This window comes from Drosophila erecta, unplaced genomic scaffold (genome assembly GCF_003286155.1).
Source record: "Drosophila erecta strain 14021-0224.00,06,07 unplaced genomic scaffold, DereRS2 tig00000021-arrow-pilon, whole genome shotgun sequence".
Taxonomy (NCBI): Eukaryota; Metazoa; Arthropoda; class Insecta; order Diptera; family Drosophilidae; genus Drosophila; species Drosophila erecta.
In genome coordinates this window covers 8,727,110-8,746,237 of record NW_020825198.1, presented here as the reverse complement: position 1 = coordinate 8,746,237, position 19,128 = coordinate 8,727,110, and the positions used below count along the sequence as shown (strand labels likewise).

General features: G+C 44.3%; 1 protein-coding gene across 2 annotated transcripts in view; it reads left to right on the top strand.

Annotated features, from left to right (window-relative positions):
- Positions 1–19,128, top strand: part of LOC26526615 (protein vein) — a 31,051-nt gene that overhangs the window by 10,198 nt on the left and 1,725 nt on the right. The window contains exons 2-5 of one of the 2 annotated variants that reach the window (XM_026977099.1): positions 16,537–16,714; positions 16,783–16,910; positions 17,148–17,256; positions 18,078–18,127. In XM_026977099.1, coding sequence (XP_026832900.1) covers positions 16,537–16,714; positions 16,783–16,910; positions 17,148–17,256; positions 18,078–18,127 — 465 coding nt within the window. Of the gene's footprint in view, positions 1–16,536; positions 16,715–16,782; positions 16,911–17,147; positions 17,257–18,077; positions 18,959–19,128 lie in introns of those variants that run through there. The other variant, XM_026977098.1, reaches the window with a different exon arrangement.

The window sequence follows — 19,128 nt, the reverse complement described above, 5'->3', positions numbered from 1 at the left end:
TGGCCAGGTAGTCGCTGCATGCCACACACAGCAAACAAACAGCAACTGTTTTTGCTGCTGCTGCTGTTGCTGCTGCAATTGCTGCTGCTGCTGCTGCCTCCTGCAACAAAGAAGGCAACTAGAAACTATCCAATGGCCACCAGCAGCAATAGCAACTGCAACATCAGCATCGCCACATGCTTGACCAGCCGACGAGACCAAAGCGAGCGCATAAAGCATAAAAAAGCGCAAAGCCACAAGAAGTTGCAAGTCGAAAAAGTCATTATATGCGACAACCAAGTCGTCGATATTGGCAGCGACGCCAGCTGCACACTGCGAGAAATGTACCAGATTCTTGAGCAACTTCTATGAGAACTAACGTGCATAGGTCGAAAAGTACAGTAAAAATGCATTGGAAATTCATGTCATTTCAGCTGTATTTCTGTTTCTGTCCAGATGCCATACACTTCACTTTATTAACTTGGCGAAAAAATTATAATTTTCTCCCTGTGCAGCAGGCAGCAAACGGCGACTTTGGCTTTGGCTGCGACACATTTGCTTAAATAGCAACAGCAACAGTTGCTGCCGCTGTTTGTTGCTTGTTTGGGTGCTGCGGCGCAGCAGCAGCAGCAACAACAGCAGTGCCCATTTTTTTTATTGCCGCAGTTGGAAAATGCAAGGCGGACGCAATCGGGGGTATCTTGGATTTCCAGTTTTCGGTTCCCACAATGCAAAATTAGGTACGAAGCGTCGTCCCCATGACGTAATTAGCATAGAGCAGTCGCTGTTGTTGCCGTTGTCGGGAGCCCATAAAGCGTATTTACCGCACAACGCGCCAGACGCACTGCATCTGGAATGGCAGGGGAAGGGGCCAGGTGGCCAGGTTGGAGGGGCTGTTGCCTTTCAGTCAGGTGAGCCATTGCCATTGCGCATGTGTGGCGGCGGGAGAGGGTGGAGCGGGCGGAGCAGCTGGACGAGGACGTTGCCATAACTCATATAACATATGTGGCCTGGTCGCCGGCAATTGTCGTGGCAGTCGGGGCCAGAAATAAAAACATTTCGTTTAACGATCTTTATCGATGCGATTATTGATTGTGTGTTCATGGCTTGGCTGTTGTGGCAGCAACATTGCAGCTGCAGCAACATGTTGCCGGCGCAGCAGCAACATCGCTATGTTCGCAGACAATTTGGTTGTAACTCTTGAGGGGCAGCATGTGAAAAGGCCAAGTCCTCGGTTCTTTCTTTAACCTTCAATACTAGTTTATTTCAGTTCAAATGACTATATAAACCATGTTCTATATGTGTCATATACAAAATGGTGCCAATAACGAGCGTGCATCAACAAGTAATTTAATAATTACGCATTTTTATCTTTATCTTACTATGACTAAGATAGTTTTGAGTTAAACAACAAGTTTAGTAAGTGGAATCCGTCAACTTTTAGATTGACTTAAGTTATTAGATAATTGCTCCGGCAATCTCCATCAGCGAGTTACTCAGTTAGTGGTTTATCTCTTCAGATACCAGATCGTCAAGTTCTTTTGCCCCACCTCATTGTTTTCGCAACCAGCTTTCAATTATTAGATTAACGTTAAGGCAGCTCAGAGGCAGGTTGCACGCTCATCTCAGTTCATTTTCACCTGGCCATGTAGCACCAGCACACTCCGCTCCTCCTCACCATTTGAAATTCTTGGCATACTTTGGCTGACAGCCGGGCAATTGTCGGCCATCCGAGTGCTCCTGCCTTGGCCACTGTCCATCGAGCGGCTGCCTCCTGCCAACCACTTATTACGTAATTATTTAGCCACATCGAGAAGCAGCAGGAGCAGGAGCAGGAGGAGCAGAAGAGACAGATGCAGCATCGCCCTGGGCACGTGTTGCCAACTGACTGGGGCACCTGTTTCACCCGAGTTCGAGCCCGAATCCCTCAGCTATTTATGCTATAATTTCTGGCATGCAGCCGACGAGAAACTGAGAAGCAGCAGCAGAAGCAGCAGCAGCAGCATCAATTCAATTTGCATGCCATGCCCCCGAGCTGGCTGATCATCCAAGTTCGCAACTGCTGATCCTGATAAGCCTTTGCCTTCGATTCGGCATGGGTTGGCCGACAAAATGAGGCAGCGATCTTAAGTACCAGCCAATTTAGTTGCAGTCGAGCGGACACGTGGGCATCGTTGGGAAAATATTGCGGCAGTAAGCAGTTAACGGCATTTGATAACTGTTTCACGCTTTTGCGTTCGCAATTAAGCCGGATGGCATAGAAACTTTTGATCGTTTCATAGACCATAAAGTTGGCTCGACACGCTCTCACCCAACCAAACCGTCAAACGGCGGCGACGTCACCTCTACGCGCGGGCAACAGTGCGTATGAGCAATGTGGACGGTGGATTTTCGGAACCGATTGGTATTGAAAGTATGTAATTCAAAAACATAATATAACTCATCACATATTCAAAGCGAAAAAGGGCTGAAATGCGTAGCTTTGCCATCTAAGTTGTTAACTTGAGCTGCTGTGCGATTATTTGATGCTCGCTCATTGAACGTTCGACCAAGCCAAGATTTTCCAAACAATTTTCGTTTGTTTATTTTTTCGACATTAGTTAATGCGTTTATAATGCGCAAAGGAAACACGGCGGCCGAAAAGCAACAATGACCAGAGAATTTGTGCGCTGCTCTTGGCGCCTGCTAAACAATTGAGGGGCAATTCCCACGCTGCGTATGAAATAAATTCCCCAGCTGAAATTGTGCGCACAACTCTTTACATTTTAATGATGCCACCGCGCACTGGGCGAAACTTTGAAGCAGCCGCGATTCGCTGCCGAGTCATTTACTTGTTGTCGAGCGCCCCATTATAAATCTGCTGGCCAGCCTATGACAGTTTTGTTTTTGTTTCGCCTTCTTGCCTTACTTGCCTCGGTTTCTGTATCATTTTTCGTTTTTGGTTGACACAAGAAATAAAATCACAAAATCAGAAAAATCACAAAATCACACCAAAATGTGGTTTCTGGGGGCCATTGCTCGACCGACTGACGCCTGATGTGATTGCAAATGAGCGGATCCAAATGTGGGAGACAAATTCGGAATCAGTTAACTAGTATACATGTATTAGCCGTGGCCCAAAAGTAAGAGCTCCGCGACATGTGGGTGCTGATGGAAATAAGATGGGAACATATCTTATCGTGGCTATCGCACGCAAATTTCCAAGAAATGTGCGAACTTTACGCCCATGACGTAGTTATGTTTCGGATGCTCTTCCGACCAAAATAAATAAAAACCCACTGAGTAATGACGACTAGACATTCGTACTTTTGTGCAAAAGTAGTTCCCCCATTGGCAAAGTTATAAATAGAAACGCGCAGTTATCAAGTGCGGAATATGAACAAACTAGGGACAATTGAGATTTAATACCATAAATTAATAACCAGAAGTGGCACACTGAAGAGATTAGAGAAGATAAAATCAAATGGAACTAGAATATATAGTATAAAGTGCAAGCAAGTAAATTTACGATACAACTTTAAGAAATTGCAGTTCCAACTCAGTTTGACAGGCTAGCCTGTTTAACTAGCCAGTTTACTCACTCACAAGGAGTGTCGCATAATGATCGTAATTTTTGATGATAACCAAAGGAGCCTTCTGTTTATTCCCTCGAAAATAACTCACTTTTCCCCTCGACGATCTGCACTCGATCGCGAAACGATTACCCGATGTGAAGTGGCCACTTTCGAGCGGCGATTACCCAGGCAGGCAGCAACTACCGGGTTGCTGATGCAGTTGCTCTTGTTGCAGTTGCAGCTGCTGCAGTTGATGTTGCCAGACGCAGCGCATCTTTATTTAGACACAAAAATGTTGCATGTTTCGCGCTTTTCACCAAATGCGCTCGCCGATCCACATTATTATGCAAAGAGGGTTGCACTATTTACCCAAAAATGGCCATGGCTAATGATGATGATTGGCCGGCAAAAGAAGAAGAGCGAAGCGGAGTTGCACTTGCCTCTGGCAACAACAATAACAACAACAATAACAACGACAACTTGTTGCCGCCTTGCAGCAAAATTGAGGCTGCAAATGTTGCCAGCGTTTGTTTGTTTGTCTTTCGCAATTAGTTATTGCAAATATTGTTTTCTGCATTTATAGGAGCTATGTTTTTCTTCCTGGTAAGATGTGAATACGTCTAAACATTTGGGTAGTTTTTGGAAATTTGTGGATTTTAATATTTCCAAGGAAATTGCGTTGGATCGATAATGTGTAGAGGTGCGCAGTGGAAAACTATCAGATGAGATGAGTGTTCTCACATGACGAAATATTTATTTGAAATCTTTCATGTTTCATAAATTTATGTGCAATTTATTTTTAAACAACAACCGTCGACGGCGCGACGACAACGTCTGACAAGTCGAAAAGGGGAGAAAGACCCTGATGGCATTCTTCCCCCATTCTTCTGGCCCCCAAAAATTTTCCTCTAGACACAAAAGTGTGCCTAATTAGAGCTGCAACAACCAGTGGAAGATCTTTCCGTGGCGCCACGTTTGTTGGTTAAGCACTACAAAAGGAGAGCGAGGCATATGGATGAGCATGAGATGCGGGGAGCGAAGAGATCAAAGGGCCGCGATTTTCCTTGGCGCCCTGTCGGCCTCGATTGCGAAAAAGGAAAACAAGCCAGACGACCGGAGGGTGGCTGAAAATGGAGTTAATGAAATCAAAAGGGCAGTTCCCCAGCCAGCCAGCCAGCCACCCACACACCTGGATCTTCCCGCTTCGCCCCAAAAAACTTCAAACAGTGACTCAAACTTTTGGCCAGTGATAATTACAGGTGTTGAGAGCAAGGCAACCATCTCTCGGGGGTGTCGTTATCAGAAAGAAGAATCTCTCGGGAAGACTCTCTTCGGGGGGCTTGGGGTAAGTCTGGAGAGTCTGGAGCATCTAGAGAGTCTGGAGCGTCCGGGGGATTCAGCGGAGTCTGGGGAACTGATATGAAAGCAATTAGCAGCAGCGACTTGGCAACCAGCTGGCTTTTTTCCACAGAATTTGTCAAGCTGTGACTTTGATCTGCGGAAATGTTCGGCAGCAACAACTTTGAATTTGATTTGAAAATGCAGCCGCACCTCCACCCAAAAAAATACAACCAAATTAAAGAGGAGAAAAAACCGAAAACAAGCAGCAGTAGCAGCAGCAACAGCAGCAGGGTCTTTTCTTATTTATAGCCACAATTTTTATGCTCCATTTCAATGGGCCTGCGGAGGAGGTTGTGGAGGTTGTGGAGGCTTGTGGAGGATGAGGAGGGGATCGGCTGAGCAGGCCGTCGTCGCCCCTTTGAAGATTGTGTGCTGGTGCTACCCCCTAGCCCTCTAACCACTTGATTGCACTTTTCGCAGCATAAAATATACATTTATGTGCGTCTGCAATCGGAGAAACAAAACAAAAAACAACCAGACACACAGAGCCACAGTGCCACAGAGCCGCACACTCACTCACTCACTCATTCCCATTCGCAGCGAGACTAGAAAACTATATAAAATTGATTTCCCCACCCGCACAATGGCCGATCGGGCCGACAATGAAGCGCCATTGAAGCGCAACCAAATTAATCTTTCAACGACAATTACAATTAATTATAAACGCCCCCGCCGGCTTCTCCGGACCAACAACATACACACAAAAGCCTTAGAATTTCCAAAATAAAAAACTGGGCGCGGGGAAGGGGGGAAGGGGGTGGGGTAGTCCAATTGGCTTGCTGAAAGTGCGTCTGTGTGCTTGCCACCGAGTGTGTGTGTGCCGACAGCTGGTGGCCAGCACGTCTGGCGTTTGAATTTGGTTCAAACAGGCCAACTAGACGAAGCTTGGATGTTCTTACCAATATCTTCCAACTTGCCGATCTGCAATGAATTAGTGTCCGATTAGCAATATCAAACTATTTGTACAACACTGCTTTGCATGTAATTGCACTTTATAACCTAGAAAGCTTCGAGGAGTTCTGATTAGGCAGCAGAGGAGTAAAATATATTTATAATATTCTCTTATTTCAAATATTTAATTGAGATACATTGCCAAAAGGAATGCTTTCATCATATGTCGTCCCATCTTTGTCATCAAATAGTTGAAATATTCTAGTAATCAATTCAGCCAAAACTATCTGAAATAAAGACATTCAAGTCAATGGATTGGATTTATGGGAGCGTATGTGTAAACATTTTCTCGGCTGGTGTTTTAATTTTCATCTGTCTAGCGCACTGCCCCATACACAAAGCACCATCAAGTCGGATCCGTATCTGTAGCTGTAGTTGTATCTGTATCTGTATCCATTCCATCCATCGGTACATCTATCTTTTTATCTATCAGTCTCAGCGCTCGCCTAATTACGAAAAGATGAAAGCGCTGTTTGTGGGCCACCGTACGTCCATGTGGGCCCACCCACCCATCCGAAGCATCCATCGAAAACAACACCTTGGTGGATCGATGGTTGGGTGGTTCGGTGGTTCAGCGGATTGGAGGTGGGTTGGTGGTCTGCCTGATCAGTTGTTCGGTGGAGCGACGGGATCGCTTGTCGGGGGCTGACCCACCGACTGCGCTGCGTGTTAACGGCAGCTACTTAATTTCGTATTAATAAACATCACAAATGTTGTAATAGTTTGCCGCTTTATTTATTTATTTTCCATTTTATGGCCGGCAAGCATTCTGATTTCTGAGATATCTTTTCATCGATGCCAGGCGATTTCTTATCGCAACAACAAAATTTACACACTCAAAATTTACACACTCAAAATTTACAAACTCAAAATTTACACACTGATTGACGGACGGCGATTGAGCAAAGTTGCATAAACAAATTTCGTTGATTCCCTTGGCTAGTTGTGCAATTTGGATTTGGATTTGGATTCGGAGCCGGACGCTCGTTGAAATCTGGCAACAATGTTGATTCCGTTTCCAATTTGGATATTGACTTTGGGTTTTCGGCAGGGTGTGGAAACCTTGTGGGACTGAATCTATTGAGGCGTAACTATTTCGAGTTGAGCACTGGGTTCTACGTCAGTGTAAATTTGATTAAATTCAAAAGCTTGTTTTGGTATCGACTTTTCAACACATCGTTAGCCACAACAATTCTGCGTAAATATTTCAAGTATTTTGTTATGAAATCTATTATTAAGAATAGCGATATGCTGCCACTTAGAAGATCGGCAAATAGAAACCCCCCTTTTCCAAATATACATTTCAGTGATCTTTTGGGGCTTCACCAGATAAATATTTGAAACATTTTCCCCCGAATTGATGCCGGCAAAAAATACAATTAGATAATGTGAATCTAATCAAATGAGCTGTGATAACGAATGGCCTTGCCGCATATTCATCGCCAGCAGTTAAATGAACTGCAAATGGGATTTCCCAGAAAATATAATCCAAAGACAAGACAGAATGCAGAGGAACACAAGGCTGTCAGTGCCATAAATATTTCGACAGCGCGACGCCTGTAAACAGAAAGTATTTCGAAAGATGGATTTATAAGAGTTCGATAAGTAAATAGAGTAAATGGAAAATGCAGCACGATGGATGTGAATCGCATTTTCCGGCACTGCACAAGCCAACACATATAATTCCGCTGATTTTTCACCCATTTATACATATGTATTTCGCCTATATATATACATGCATATATATGTGGGATAAGTATAGATATTTGCACAGATTGTTGCGTCTGCCGAATGGCTTTCCAAGAATTGTGGGCGTGGCCACCCGTTGATGAGTGCTGGTATTTTAGCTGGAAAAGCAAGCGCATCATGGCCAACAGAAAGCCGCCGGCTCGTTGCGTCATCGCTGTTCAATGGTGCGTATGATTAATTTCGGTTCGCCGTCTCTTAACCAGCTACAACTGGGTTTTTTATTTTGTTGCCAACTACTACTGGAAAAGTGCAACTGGAGTCGAGAAGTTCCCACAAATAGCTGAAGTTCACTTTTGGCTGCTTTTGCCTTGCTTTTCTCCAGGCATTTTCACATTTTCCACTCGCCGAGTGCTGTTGTTGCTTACCGCAGTTGTTGCCCACTTTTGGACATTTAAGCCGCTTTTGGCGTGCGTACAACTTCAAAAGCTGCCAACTCTGCAGCAGTTGCAGTTGCTGAAGCTGCTGCTGGTGCTGCAGTTGCAGTGCTGTTTTTGTTTTTTTCCTGCTCAGCTGATTTATGCGCCCGCTACACGAGTGTAGGCGCTTTTCATGTAATCTGGCGGGTAATCCAAGTGGCCAAAGCGTGAGAACTTTACACATACCAAGTTGGCCCGGCCAGCAGCAACTTCCGTATCATTTGTGTTCAATCAGCGAACATGCACCAAATTTAACTGCCAGGTGCTGGATTGCCCTGGCTTTTTTGCCCAGCTGACTGGGTAGTGGGTAGTGGGTGTGAACCGTTAGGTCCGCTCGTTGAAGGTCGTCGGTTTCTTGGGCCAGCTGCAGCCCACTCTCTCCCGTTGCCCCACCGCCCCCTGCAAAACAATGCGAAAAAAAAACGATTCTGGCACAGATTTTCTCACGCTGATAAAGAAAAGAAAAAGAAGGCTGTGGAAAACTTTGAAGTTGTCGGCTCAGCAGATCAGCAAATCAGCAGCTCCAAGCTGAAGGATTCACAGCGCTGACAAATGTCAGTCAGGCTCAAATCCCAGTACGTGTCCAAGATAAGCTCGTCATGAGGATGTGGATGTGGATGAGGATGAGGAATCTCTAGCCAACTGCAGTGGCAACTTTTCCTCCACTCGACACTCCGCCACTCCACCACTCTTGCTACCTTTCTCTGTCTTGTGGTAATGTGCTCATTTTCCATTTACGGCAATTCACCTGAAATTGGGTTAGCTTCGGTTCGGTGAAGATTTTGCTCTAGATTCGTTTGGCGATCATAACCAGGATGATGGCGCTGATGGTGGCTTATTATTGAGTTGGCCATTGCATAGCTTGAGTAATTCCCTGGCTATTTTTAGAGCCTCCAGGGCGCGTCTCCATCGCGATAAGCTGACAAAGACGGAGACATCCAGACATGCAGCCAGCCAGACAGACAGACAGACAGAGAGACAGAGAGGCAGAGAGGCCCTGGGAACGCTTAGTCATTCCACTTGTTGGCCAAGCTCACCCACGTAACTCAAAATCCAGACGAGGCCACGACTGCAACCTCGGAATGCACTGGGAAAAGCAGATCGTTGTAGTTTGCTACGATTGGAAATGGACACAAAAACATGGGTAGCTACTTCTTTCGCTTGAATACTGAACTGAACTTACATAGGACTTTCTTTTTAAATCAATTTTGCACAGTTTTTACCCTTTATTAAATTAGCATTGAATGTCGAAACCGCTAGAAACTAGATTTGAACTGTTTTCTGCAGTGTGGGGATGGGCAAGCAGGCATAAAAATAATGTCGTCGGGGGAAATTGATCGATTTAAAAAGAATTAAGATCATCGGCCACGTTTTGCGTCCTCATCCTGACTCACTGACTTAGTGAACGACTAAGCCGCCAGCTCCATCTGCATCTGCATCTGCGGCGAGTGCAACTTAATTATGGTTTGTTTATTCTGCAGCTGCCCCCTTTTAGTCCCGCCGCCCGTCCCGCGGCCTGGCAATCTTGGCCCGGCTGGGAGGTGCGCTTTGTCATTGCCAAACAATTGCAGTCAGTCGTCGCGCTCTTGGCCCGATGGCTTCGACCTGGCCCGTTGTCCTCCACGTCTACATGTCTCCGTGTCTCCGTGTCTCCGGGCTTTGGGTCTTTATGGTCTGGGGTCTGCCCTGATGGCTATCAGCAATCAGGCGCTTTGTGCGCCAACGATTCTCAATCCAATCGAAATGCCTGATGAGCAGAAGCCCCAGAAACGAACGGCTGCAGGGAGACTCATTTTGAGGTGAACTTCTGCAAGTTGCAATTTTTCTCGATTTGCATTAATCAAACAAAGTCGTACAAATAATACGAACAAAAATAACCGCTGCAGAGTAAGATAAGCAGATAAGAATGGTATTTTGATGACAATGCGCGTGATAAAGAGAGGGAACGTCAGGGGGAGGGGGGAACAAAGCAAGCTATCTTAACCTTGGGTGCATGTAGACACCCACTGGATTGCATTCGGAAAATCTCACACGCTGTCACCATGGGCGGAAAAATCTACCCAAGCTGTTTGTTTATCAGCACTGAGAGTAATGGCTTCAAAATGCAAAAAAAAAATTTTCAACTCAAAAAGTTGATTGATACTAAATATCAATTTTAAATATTTTTTCATTTAAATATTTTGTCTTTGATAATACCCATTTCTGTAGTCTGTAGCTGTTGTCGGGATTTTGTAACTATCTAATCACTACTAATCTTCAGTTCGACTTACAATCATTTTTCAAGCATTTTTCAGATGTTAGTCATCTCAGATTGTAAGAGATACCATGAGGCAATTCAAACTGCGAGCAAATATCACGTTTAGCTAATAGTACTCAGAATGCTACCATTGATAAATGAAGTGACTCACTGGCCAAGAACGCACTATTAGTTTAAGTTAAAGAACCCAGCATAACTGGTGTGTCCAACCCTGAAATCCGACGACAAACACCGCAGTTTTCCTTATTCCGCCCCCTTTGGGCTTATCGGTTTTATCACTGCCGCATTGTTTGGATTCACACGCCCCCAACAGAAAGGGGGAAGACAACACAAGCAACACAAAGAACACAAACAACACAAGCAACAACAGGCAGCAAGAAGCAGCACAAACAAACAAACAAAACAACAAGCTGAATTATGCACAGCGAGAAATATTTGGTGAGAGCGCTAAACGACTGGGGAAGATACCGGACAAATTTACATAGAATCGCTGCACAAATATTTGCATAACATTTTGACAGTTTCGTGAAAAACATGCCAACAGGTGGTCCCCAACAATAACAGCAACAATGGCCACAACAAAAACAATAACAATGGGAGTAACAGTAAAGGCCGTAACAGGAGCGCACATGCGCTAGGTAACAGTAGTAGAACGTAGTGTCAACAGCACCCGGCTACGTCATCTGTCATCCTCTGTTGACGCATCCCCATCACGTGCATCGTGGAAAGTTTGTTACGTCGTTATCGTAATGGAGAATTTGTCAGGAACGCCAGCTGATTGCAAATCGGGAGTTTTAAAATGGGAGCAGATAAGGTTGAGATGAGGTTACCGCTGAGAGATCGTATAGTGTTTGATATACACACTGGTCGATAATGCATGTGCTGCTGATTTTAAGTATGCTAGAAATGGATATATTATTGATATTTATATGACTACAATATTTATCAAGAATGTCAGGCCAATGAGTGTCGGCTTAGGCATTTAGGCAATTTTCCAACTACTTCAATTAATGGAAAATAAGCAGAAACTTTAAAAAGATTGCAGGTGAAATTAGTTCAGTACGGGAAAAGTAACTTTTATGGCTACATATTTCAGTTTCGTGAAATGGTCCAACGGAAAAAGAAAGGTTGTCGAAAGGAAAAGATTTGTTGACTGCTCATAGTCTTTAAATGTAGGTAATAAAATAAATTCGCCATAAAATAAATCTGTTAAGAATCAAGCGAATTTTCGAAACGCTCGAAGATGTCTAGACAATTTATTTTGGGAAATCTGTGTGTGTGAACAGAAGATACATTTTTGTAAATTCGCTAAGCGCACGAGTATGCGGCAATTATTGGTGTTTTATTATGCCCATAACGAATAAACATAGTTAGGCTCATTTTGTGGCAATCATTTTGACACTTATTTACCCAGGCAGCCATATAAACCTCAGACAATTAAGTATCTATCTACCGAAAAATCAGAAGCGCCCCCCTATCTGCAAAAACAGCTGCAACATTAGCAGATTCAACACCACCTGCATTAGCCATAAACGAAGCACTGGCCACAGCTGACTTAGTGATAAGATTGGGGGCATTAGGAACGTGAGAAAGTGATAAGAAAGATATGGCGAGATATGGAGCAGTAGCGCCGCAGATCTGGTTCTGCCCAACAGCTGGGCGCGCAGAAACCGAAAAGGCGACTGGCAAAAAGATGGGAAAAGAAAATAGAGCAGCGGCAAACAATGAAAAGCAGCCAAATAAACAAAACAAATGCGCTCTAAAAGAGGTAGACAGCATAGAAGCCGAGCAGAGTGAAGCGAATTTGTTGGCATTTAGCGGCTGAAACCGCGAAAAGGCGAAAGACAATTGATGCCGATGGCGATGGCGATGGCGATGGCGATGCATGGGCCAGCGATCTTCGCTCACTTGACTTAATTAAACGCTTCAGACAGCGGGTAAAAATACATGTGAAAGGGGAAGTTCAAATCGACCGCGAAAGGGGCGTGTGAGATACACATATAACACAGATCTGCGAGGGCAAATGCTTATCGCTCATTATCTGGACTAGAGATAAGACTGCTCATCCTGCTTAATGAATATGGCGCTTCAGACTGGCTCCCGGCAGATTCGTTTGCCGTTGCCGTTGAAGAACTGCCTCCCCTTTCTTTTCACACAAGAACACACGAAATGCTTATTGTTATGGCTGCTGTCTCTCTATTTGCTTGAGTTGTCAGCGCCAGCGACAAAAACGTGGAAAGTCAACGCTTCAAAGGAAATCACATTGCGTATACGCAATGTGCAAATAAACAAGACGAGAAAAAATCGCAAACAAACACGGATAAATCGACATCGACCAAATGGCGACAACGTAGCTGCTTTTCCCCAGTTTTATTAGTTCGGCCAGCATTTTGGCCACACGTGCCAGCCATCCATTCAGCCATCTCCCATTTAGACCTATTCAGAATCAGATTCAGATACCCATTCCCATCCATCTGTCTTTGCGAGCTCACAACTCGCGAAAATCTATTCGCACTGCCTACATATTCTTTGATTTGCCTGTCTTGTGTCTCGCGAAAGCCAAAGACATCATTCGCCTGTTTGTTGCTGAATCGAAATACTTGTATGTTTCCCCATGTTGGCTTGGGCATTGGATGTTGTGCTTAACATGAACATATTTGCCTGCATATCGTATTTCCTATTGGAATGTCTTCAAAAATGCTTTTAAATGCTGGGCAAATTCAGGCGTGATAAGCCAAAGTAGATGTTAGTGCTAGGGTTCAAGTCATAAGGAAGCTTATCATTTTTTCTGGAAGTCGGATGCATTGTATGAACATGGAAGTACGTTTAATTAGTAATCGCTCACTGCGCTATCTACACTCGCAATGAAAGCACACAACTACCCTGTCGCAAAATTCCACTTATCCTACTGATAGGCGAAAATGGCCGATTGCCATTAAGGTGTAAAATGGCAATCCGATAATGAGGCGTCCAGATAATGAGTGGTTCGCACTCATGCAAATACTCGTATTATCAGAGCCTTAAGTGAAGTGAATTGAAGTGTCGCTATTCAATTGTTAAGCCAGAATTGTTGCGCAGACAAATAAGATAGTGATGCATACTACACATGTGCCTGCGCACTCGTAGTATTTGTTTATGGCCCGATAAATCAGTGAAGTCGGGGTCGACTCTACGCAAGAGAGAATCCAGCAGTGACACAATGTCGCGAGCCAATAAAAATGAATCAAAAATAATCAAATAAATAACACTCGAACGCATTCGAGAAATCATAAATAAGCGCGTCGGGTAAGGGGGGAAATTTATATGAATTTTATTTTTTGGAAAAACTTCCGCTGACAGCGGCAGCCTCTTCGCGGCATCTTCTACCAAATGTGGGTCACTCGCCGGGCTGCCAAAATAAATCGTCTCTTTCGTTCCCACTCGCAGCCAGTATTGGTAGATTAAACAAAATTATATATATATATATACTTTGACTTTTGAGGGAAAAATAATAAGCGAAAAGTGCAGTTCACATTGCACAATTGGGATAAACCCGCAGGGAACAATGATCGCCGTGGTAATGACTATGTAAATTGCGGTCGCTTGAATGAATGGAGTGAATATTGCATGAATATATTGCATATACACAGCAGCCAATTTGACCCGCCAGATGGCGCCAGTCGGCGGCGTGTCGCATGCAATTCCGCTGATTAATTCAATGCAAAGCGACTGCATTTTCGCTCGACAACCTGAGCGGAGATAACCACATGTTGGCGCCCCTTCCTCCAAGTTTCCAGCTTTTGCCCCTAACGCTAACCGCTTTTCGCCTTTCTTGATGGATTTGCATGAATCATTGGCGGCGGCGTTACGCTCGAGAAGAAAAGCGCGTCGGCCCCGAAATGAAATGAAATGCAAAAAAAAGGAAAAAAAATATTATTTGAAATATGAAAAGTTATTTTAATGCTCCCTGTCGCTGTGCTGTCTGTGTGCTAAATTGGGGAGCAGGCAGCAAGGCGACAGCGCCGACAGTTTTCCTCCGTTTTCTTTGGCAGCGCTTCCTTTTCCATAGTGGCACTTGTACTTCTGCCAGACTTTTCCGGAAGCGCGTCGCGACACCAGCCTTTTTGACGTAGGCACTGGCCAAAGTTGTTGACGCACTCAGCAAACGCACAAAAACAGGGCCACCCGAGAGGCCAATGCGCCCGGAACGCCTGCAGGATATCGGATTTCAGTTCGGTTCCTTTATCCTTTCGCCGCGCATCAATTGACACTGACAAATCAAATGTGCGAAGTCCACTTCTGCACGGAAAACAAAGGTCCGATATGATGTCACTTTGATCTATTCTTCATTCAACTAAATGCATCTTGGGTTGTACTTATGAAACCTAAGAATATGCCAGTTGTTTCGGTATAAGATTGCATATCTCAATAATAGAGAAACGTATTTTATGGACATTTCAACTGAAACTGTTTTGGTTTTGCTTAGTGTAGCCAACAAGACCAATGGCCCGAACAAAAAGCACACATTTTTAAGCGCATAATTAAGTCATAATAAGATCGGCGGGGGCGGCGGGGATGAAGCAATATGATATGCCAATTTTGGCTGAACCAAACACACGCAGAAGGCAAATAAAAATGTTCATCTTATTATTCTGGCTGGGATTTCTGGTTAAATCAAAGCGGCAACCGCTGAGGGGCATTCATGTGGCTGGAGTTGGGAGGGGTCCGAAGCGATCTGAAGTTGGAGCTGTTCATGACAATTGTCAACTTGTTTTGCGTGTGCCGGTGTGTTGGGTGCCTTCAATACTTAATCGCCTTGTGTGCCGTGGACACTTGTGAGTTGACGTTTCGGATCGCTGCCACACAGATACACTCGCACACAGGCCCATGCACACAGGCACACACAGATACGCACGAACACACATGCAGCCTCACAATTTGGGAGCGTGAGAAAGTGGCGCGCACAATTAAAATGCTGCTTTATGGCCCGACGCTGGCCCAAACATAAATTATAAACAATAATTTATCTTTTAATATACTCAAAATTTTATAGAATAAATACACCTTTCGGATATTTACACTGCTCAGAAAGGCTGGGACTTTTTTAGCAAGCACATAAATGCTGATGACTGCTAAATTAATCCATACTAACGATTTCTTTGTCTCGAACACCATGCTTGCGTGTCGCTTTCTCGCAGTGTACGTTTTCGAATATAAAATCACATTATATGTACAATATATACATCCATATGGACAGCTTCGTCTGGCCACGCGATCCTCAGCGCATAAATTAACATTTGCCGGGCATTAAATCAGCGCAAACTTTGCAGACTGCTTGGAACTGCCTCGCCCTCTTGGATTAGATATAGTGCGAATATGTACGAGTATTCCCTGCCAATTGCATAACGATGGATGTGTTTTGGTCTTCTTTTTTCTTGCGGTGCATGTGGATGTGCACTTTTTCCGCCCACCCACCGACCGGCGGTGAGGCACCGAAATAGATCCACCGATCGATGAATGATCATGATCACCGCCGCCGGGGTGAATCACTTGGACAGCGCACGCAGGTCTCAATTAGCATGTGACGAGCACTTAGACAGCCCAGCCCCGCCCCCAAGCCCCACGATGCCCGCCCCCGCCCACCAGACACGTGATATGCCGGCTAATTTAAGCATTCAGCGGCGGGGGAGTGGCTATCGGCCAGCGCAAGAAGAGACCCAAGTTTCATTGCCAATTTGTCGGCATTGATGAGTCAGTCTGTTGTGACTCTTTTCATATGTAATTGGGTAACTTGAAAACTGGGGGCCAAATCTATTCATAAAGAGCGTAAAAGTAGCGACACGTGTTTGGAGGTTGCGACTGGGCATGGAGATGTAGAACTCGAGGGTTAATTGCATTGATAAAGATCATGGGAAATAATGCTAGCAGTAGCTACATACTTTCTCGACAGTGTACATTTTTCCCCTCTGAAAAGTGCCAGACAGATTTTAACTTAACGACCTACAGGCAACTTAAGAATCGAAAAGACCAAACAGACGCGACGATCATAAAAACACATGAGAAAATTCGCCAAGAATGCGAGAAATTTCTAATTTGCTATTTTGTTTACGGCTGTTTACGAAAATCATTTAAAGTACAGTGGGGTACAGTGGGGTGGAAAATTCCGCAATTGTCTACTCAGCCGTATTTATTGATTGATTGTCGGAAAAGCGAAATGCATGGCCTAATGGTTTGCTGGTCTTTCTTACAGCACAGAACGCATCAATCGAGAAGATCAAGTCGGAGCCGAACAACACCACCATCGAGGATGGCCAGGAACTGAGGATCATCTGCAAGGTGTCGGGCCAGCCGCTGCCGAAGGTCACCTGGTTCAAGGACGACAAGTCCATCAATCGCAAGCGCAACATCTACCAATTCAAGCATCACAAGTGAGTACCAAGTGAGTGTCCATTACCAAAAGCGCACGCATCTAACATCTCTCCCCTCGTCCTCGCAGAAGACGTTCCGAGCTAATAGTGCGCTCCTTCAATAGTTCCTCCGATGCGGGCAAGTACGAGTGCCGGGCTAAGAACAAGGCCAGCAAGGCGATCGTCAAGCGCCGCATCATGATCAAGGCCTCGGAAGGTGAGTCTCCCATAGATGTGCTGGTCCATTGCTAGTGATCCGTGGGTTGCAACACCCACCCAAGCATCCATGTGCGAGTATATGGCGATGTTGTGCTCGGCCCATTCGGCATGCTCCAATTCACTTGGTATTTATGGGCACATGTCTACGTTTCACATGTTCAATGCAGCTAAATTTATATTAGAATACGCAACATGAATCAAATTATATAAATCATATATCTCGCCTGTATTCCAGTTCACTCTCCACCGGACGGATCAGGCTTGGGCACACCCTGCAACTTCGACTACTGCTTCCACAATGGCACCTGCAGGATAATCGCGGATATCAACGAGGTCTATTGTCGGTTAGTACTGCCTGCATTTCCTAATATTTCATTAGTTTTTATATTAGTTTATACTTGCATGTAGTTCCTACAACTTTAAGATAACAACGAGACTATCTGTTTAGGATACTTCTTCGCTGTGCACTCGCTGCATCCTGCCGCACAGTCGAAACCGATCCCAAAACTCAAGTGGTTCGTTGATAAACCTCGCTCATGTGACAGCGATAAGAACCCATGTAATACATATCTTGTAATATTTTGGCATCGCATTACACATTGCGCTCGGCAACCGAGCAATTCGGAGCGGGAGCGGGAGCGCAATTAAAAGGCCACCAATTTGGTGGCCGGAGTAGAGAGAACTCCACAAAGGCCCACTTGCCGGCATGTGTGTATGCAATGTGAATAATGTCTTTCAGCGCCTCGTTTTATCTGGCAGTACGAGTGTGCACACGCAAACCGAATCGATTGGATTCAGTCGGCTCCCAAAAAAGCGCATTTCACTCGCTACCCTTGCGATGATCTCGAATGGGTTCTTTTTTCCAGTTTTGAGGAGGCGTCGCAGGAGTGGGGGGAAAATGAATTTCCATTTTGATTTCCCTCCTTCCGCACATTGCGTATCCACTTTTACTTGCTGAAATTCGCATTTAATTTGTTTGTTCCTTTGTTTATATTTGACGGGCTCTTTGAGTGGTCAAGCAAATACTGCACCGCGGTTCATGGCCATTTCGATTTCCCCTACTTGTGTATTCCCTATGCGAGTGTACTTGTACATATAATAATATTGTGCAAATAAAATACGATCAATACTAAATCTGTGCAACCAATCTTGTCTGTCTTTTCAGATGCCCAACCGAATACTTCGGCAAACGTTGCGAGAACAAAAGGCCCGACAGTAGGTACAGCACTCCCGAATCATGCGAAAATTATCAGGGAGGTTATTACTGCTAAAATAGGCACTTCTATAGCATCGATTGTTTTACGAGTCGAGTCAAACGCGAGTTATACACAATACCTAAACCGAATCAAATCAAATCAAATCAAAACAAATCAATCAAACCGAACTCAGTGCCCATACCAAAATAACGAATAACATTAAATAAAAACTATAACTTAACAGATCTATCTGCAAAGTACTACAACCTAAAATAGAAAAAGGAAAGTCCAACGGAATTCCCATTACACATTTCACATATATCCTACCACATTGATGCTTTCTGCGAAACATCTGAAACAGAGAATCAGAGAAAGTGAAATAAACCAAATATAGTTGATAAAGCCACAAACACAGTACACCCCATCATACAGACAAAAAGTACAAAAACAGTATGCAGAATCGGACACAAATCTAAACTCCAGACACACCCAATCACACTCCACACACAGACCCAACTATCAGTCACTTTGTGAGACGACGAACTAAAGGTTTTATTAGAGAACACATTCCAAAAAGAAACAAAGTAAAGTCTTAGTAATGAAAACAAAGAGTAAACAAAATAAATAACTAACCAAGTTGTTCATAATATTAATAATTTAATAAACTAAAAACCATATTAAGAGCAATCATTAAAACGAGAAGAAATCAAATAAATACGAATAAAAACAAAGGGTGCTATAGAAGGTTTATTTTAAATAGTGTTTACATAGGAACTTAATTTAATTTCAATTCACTCATCACACAAACCACACCAACCAAAACCACAAGTAAATATATATAAAAAAAAGCAAAACAAAACAAAATGATCAAGCAACTAGGACATACGGACGGACAAGCGGACGGACACCGGACAACAGGAAAATTGGACTAGAAGGACCTTTCCCGCACAAAGTACTGAGAAACTTGTCGAATCCTTTGGCTCAGCCCACATTTACTCACCCCCCCACACACACAATATG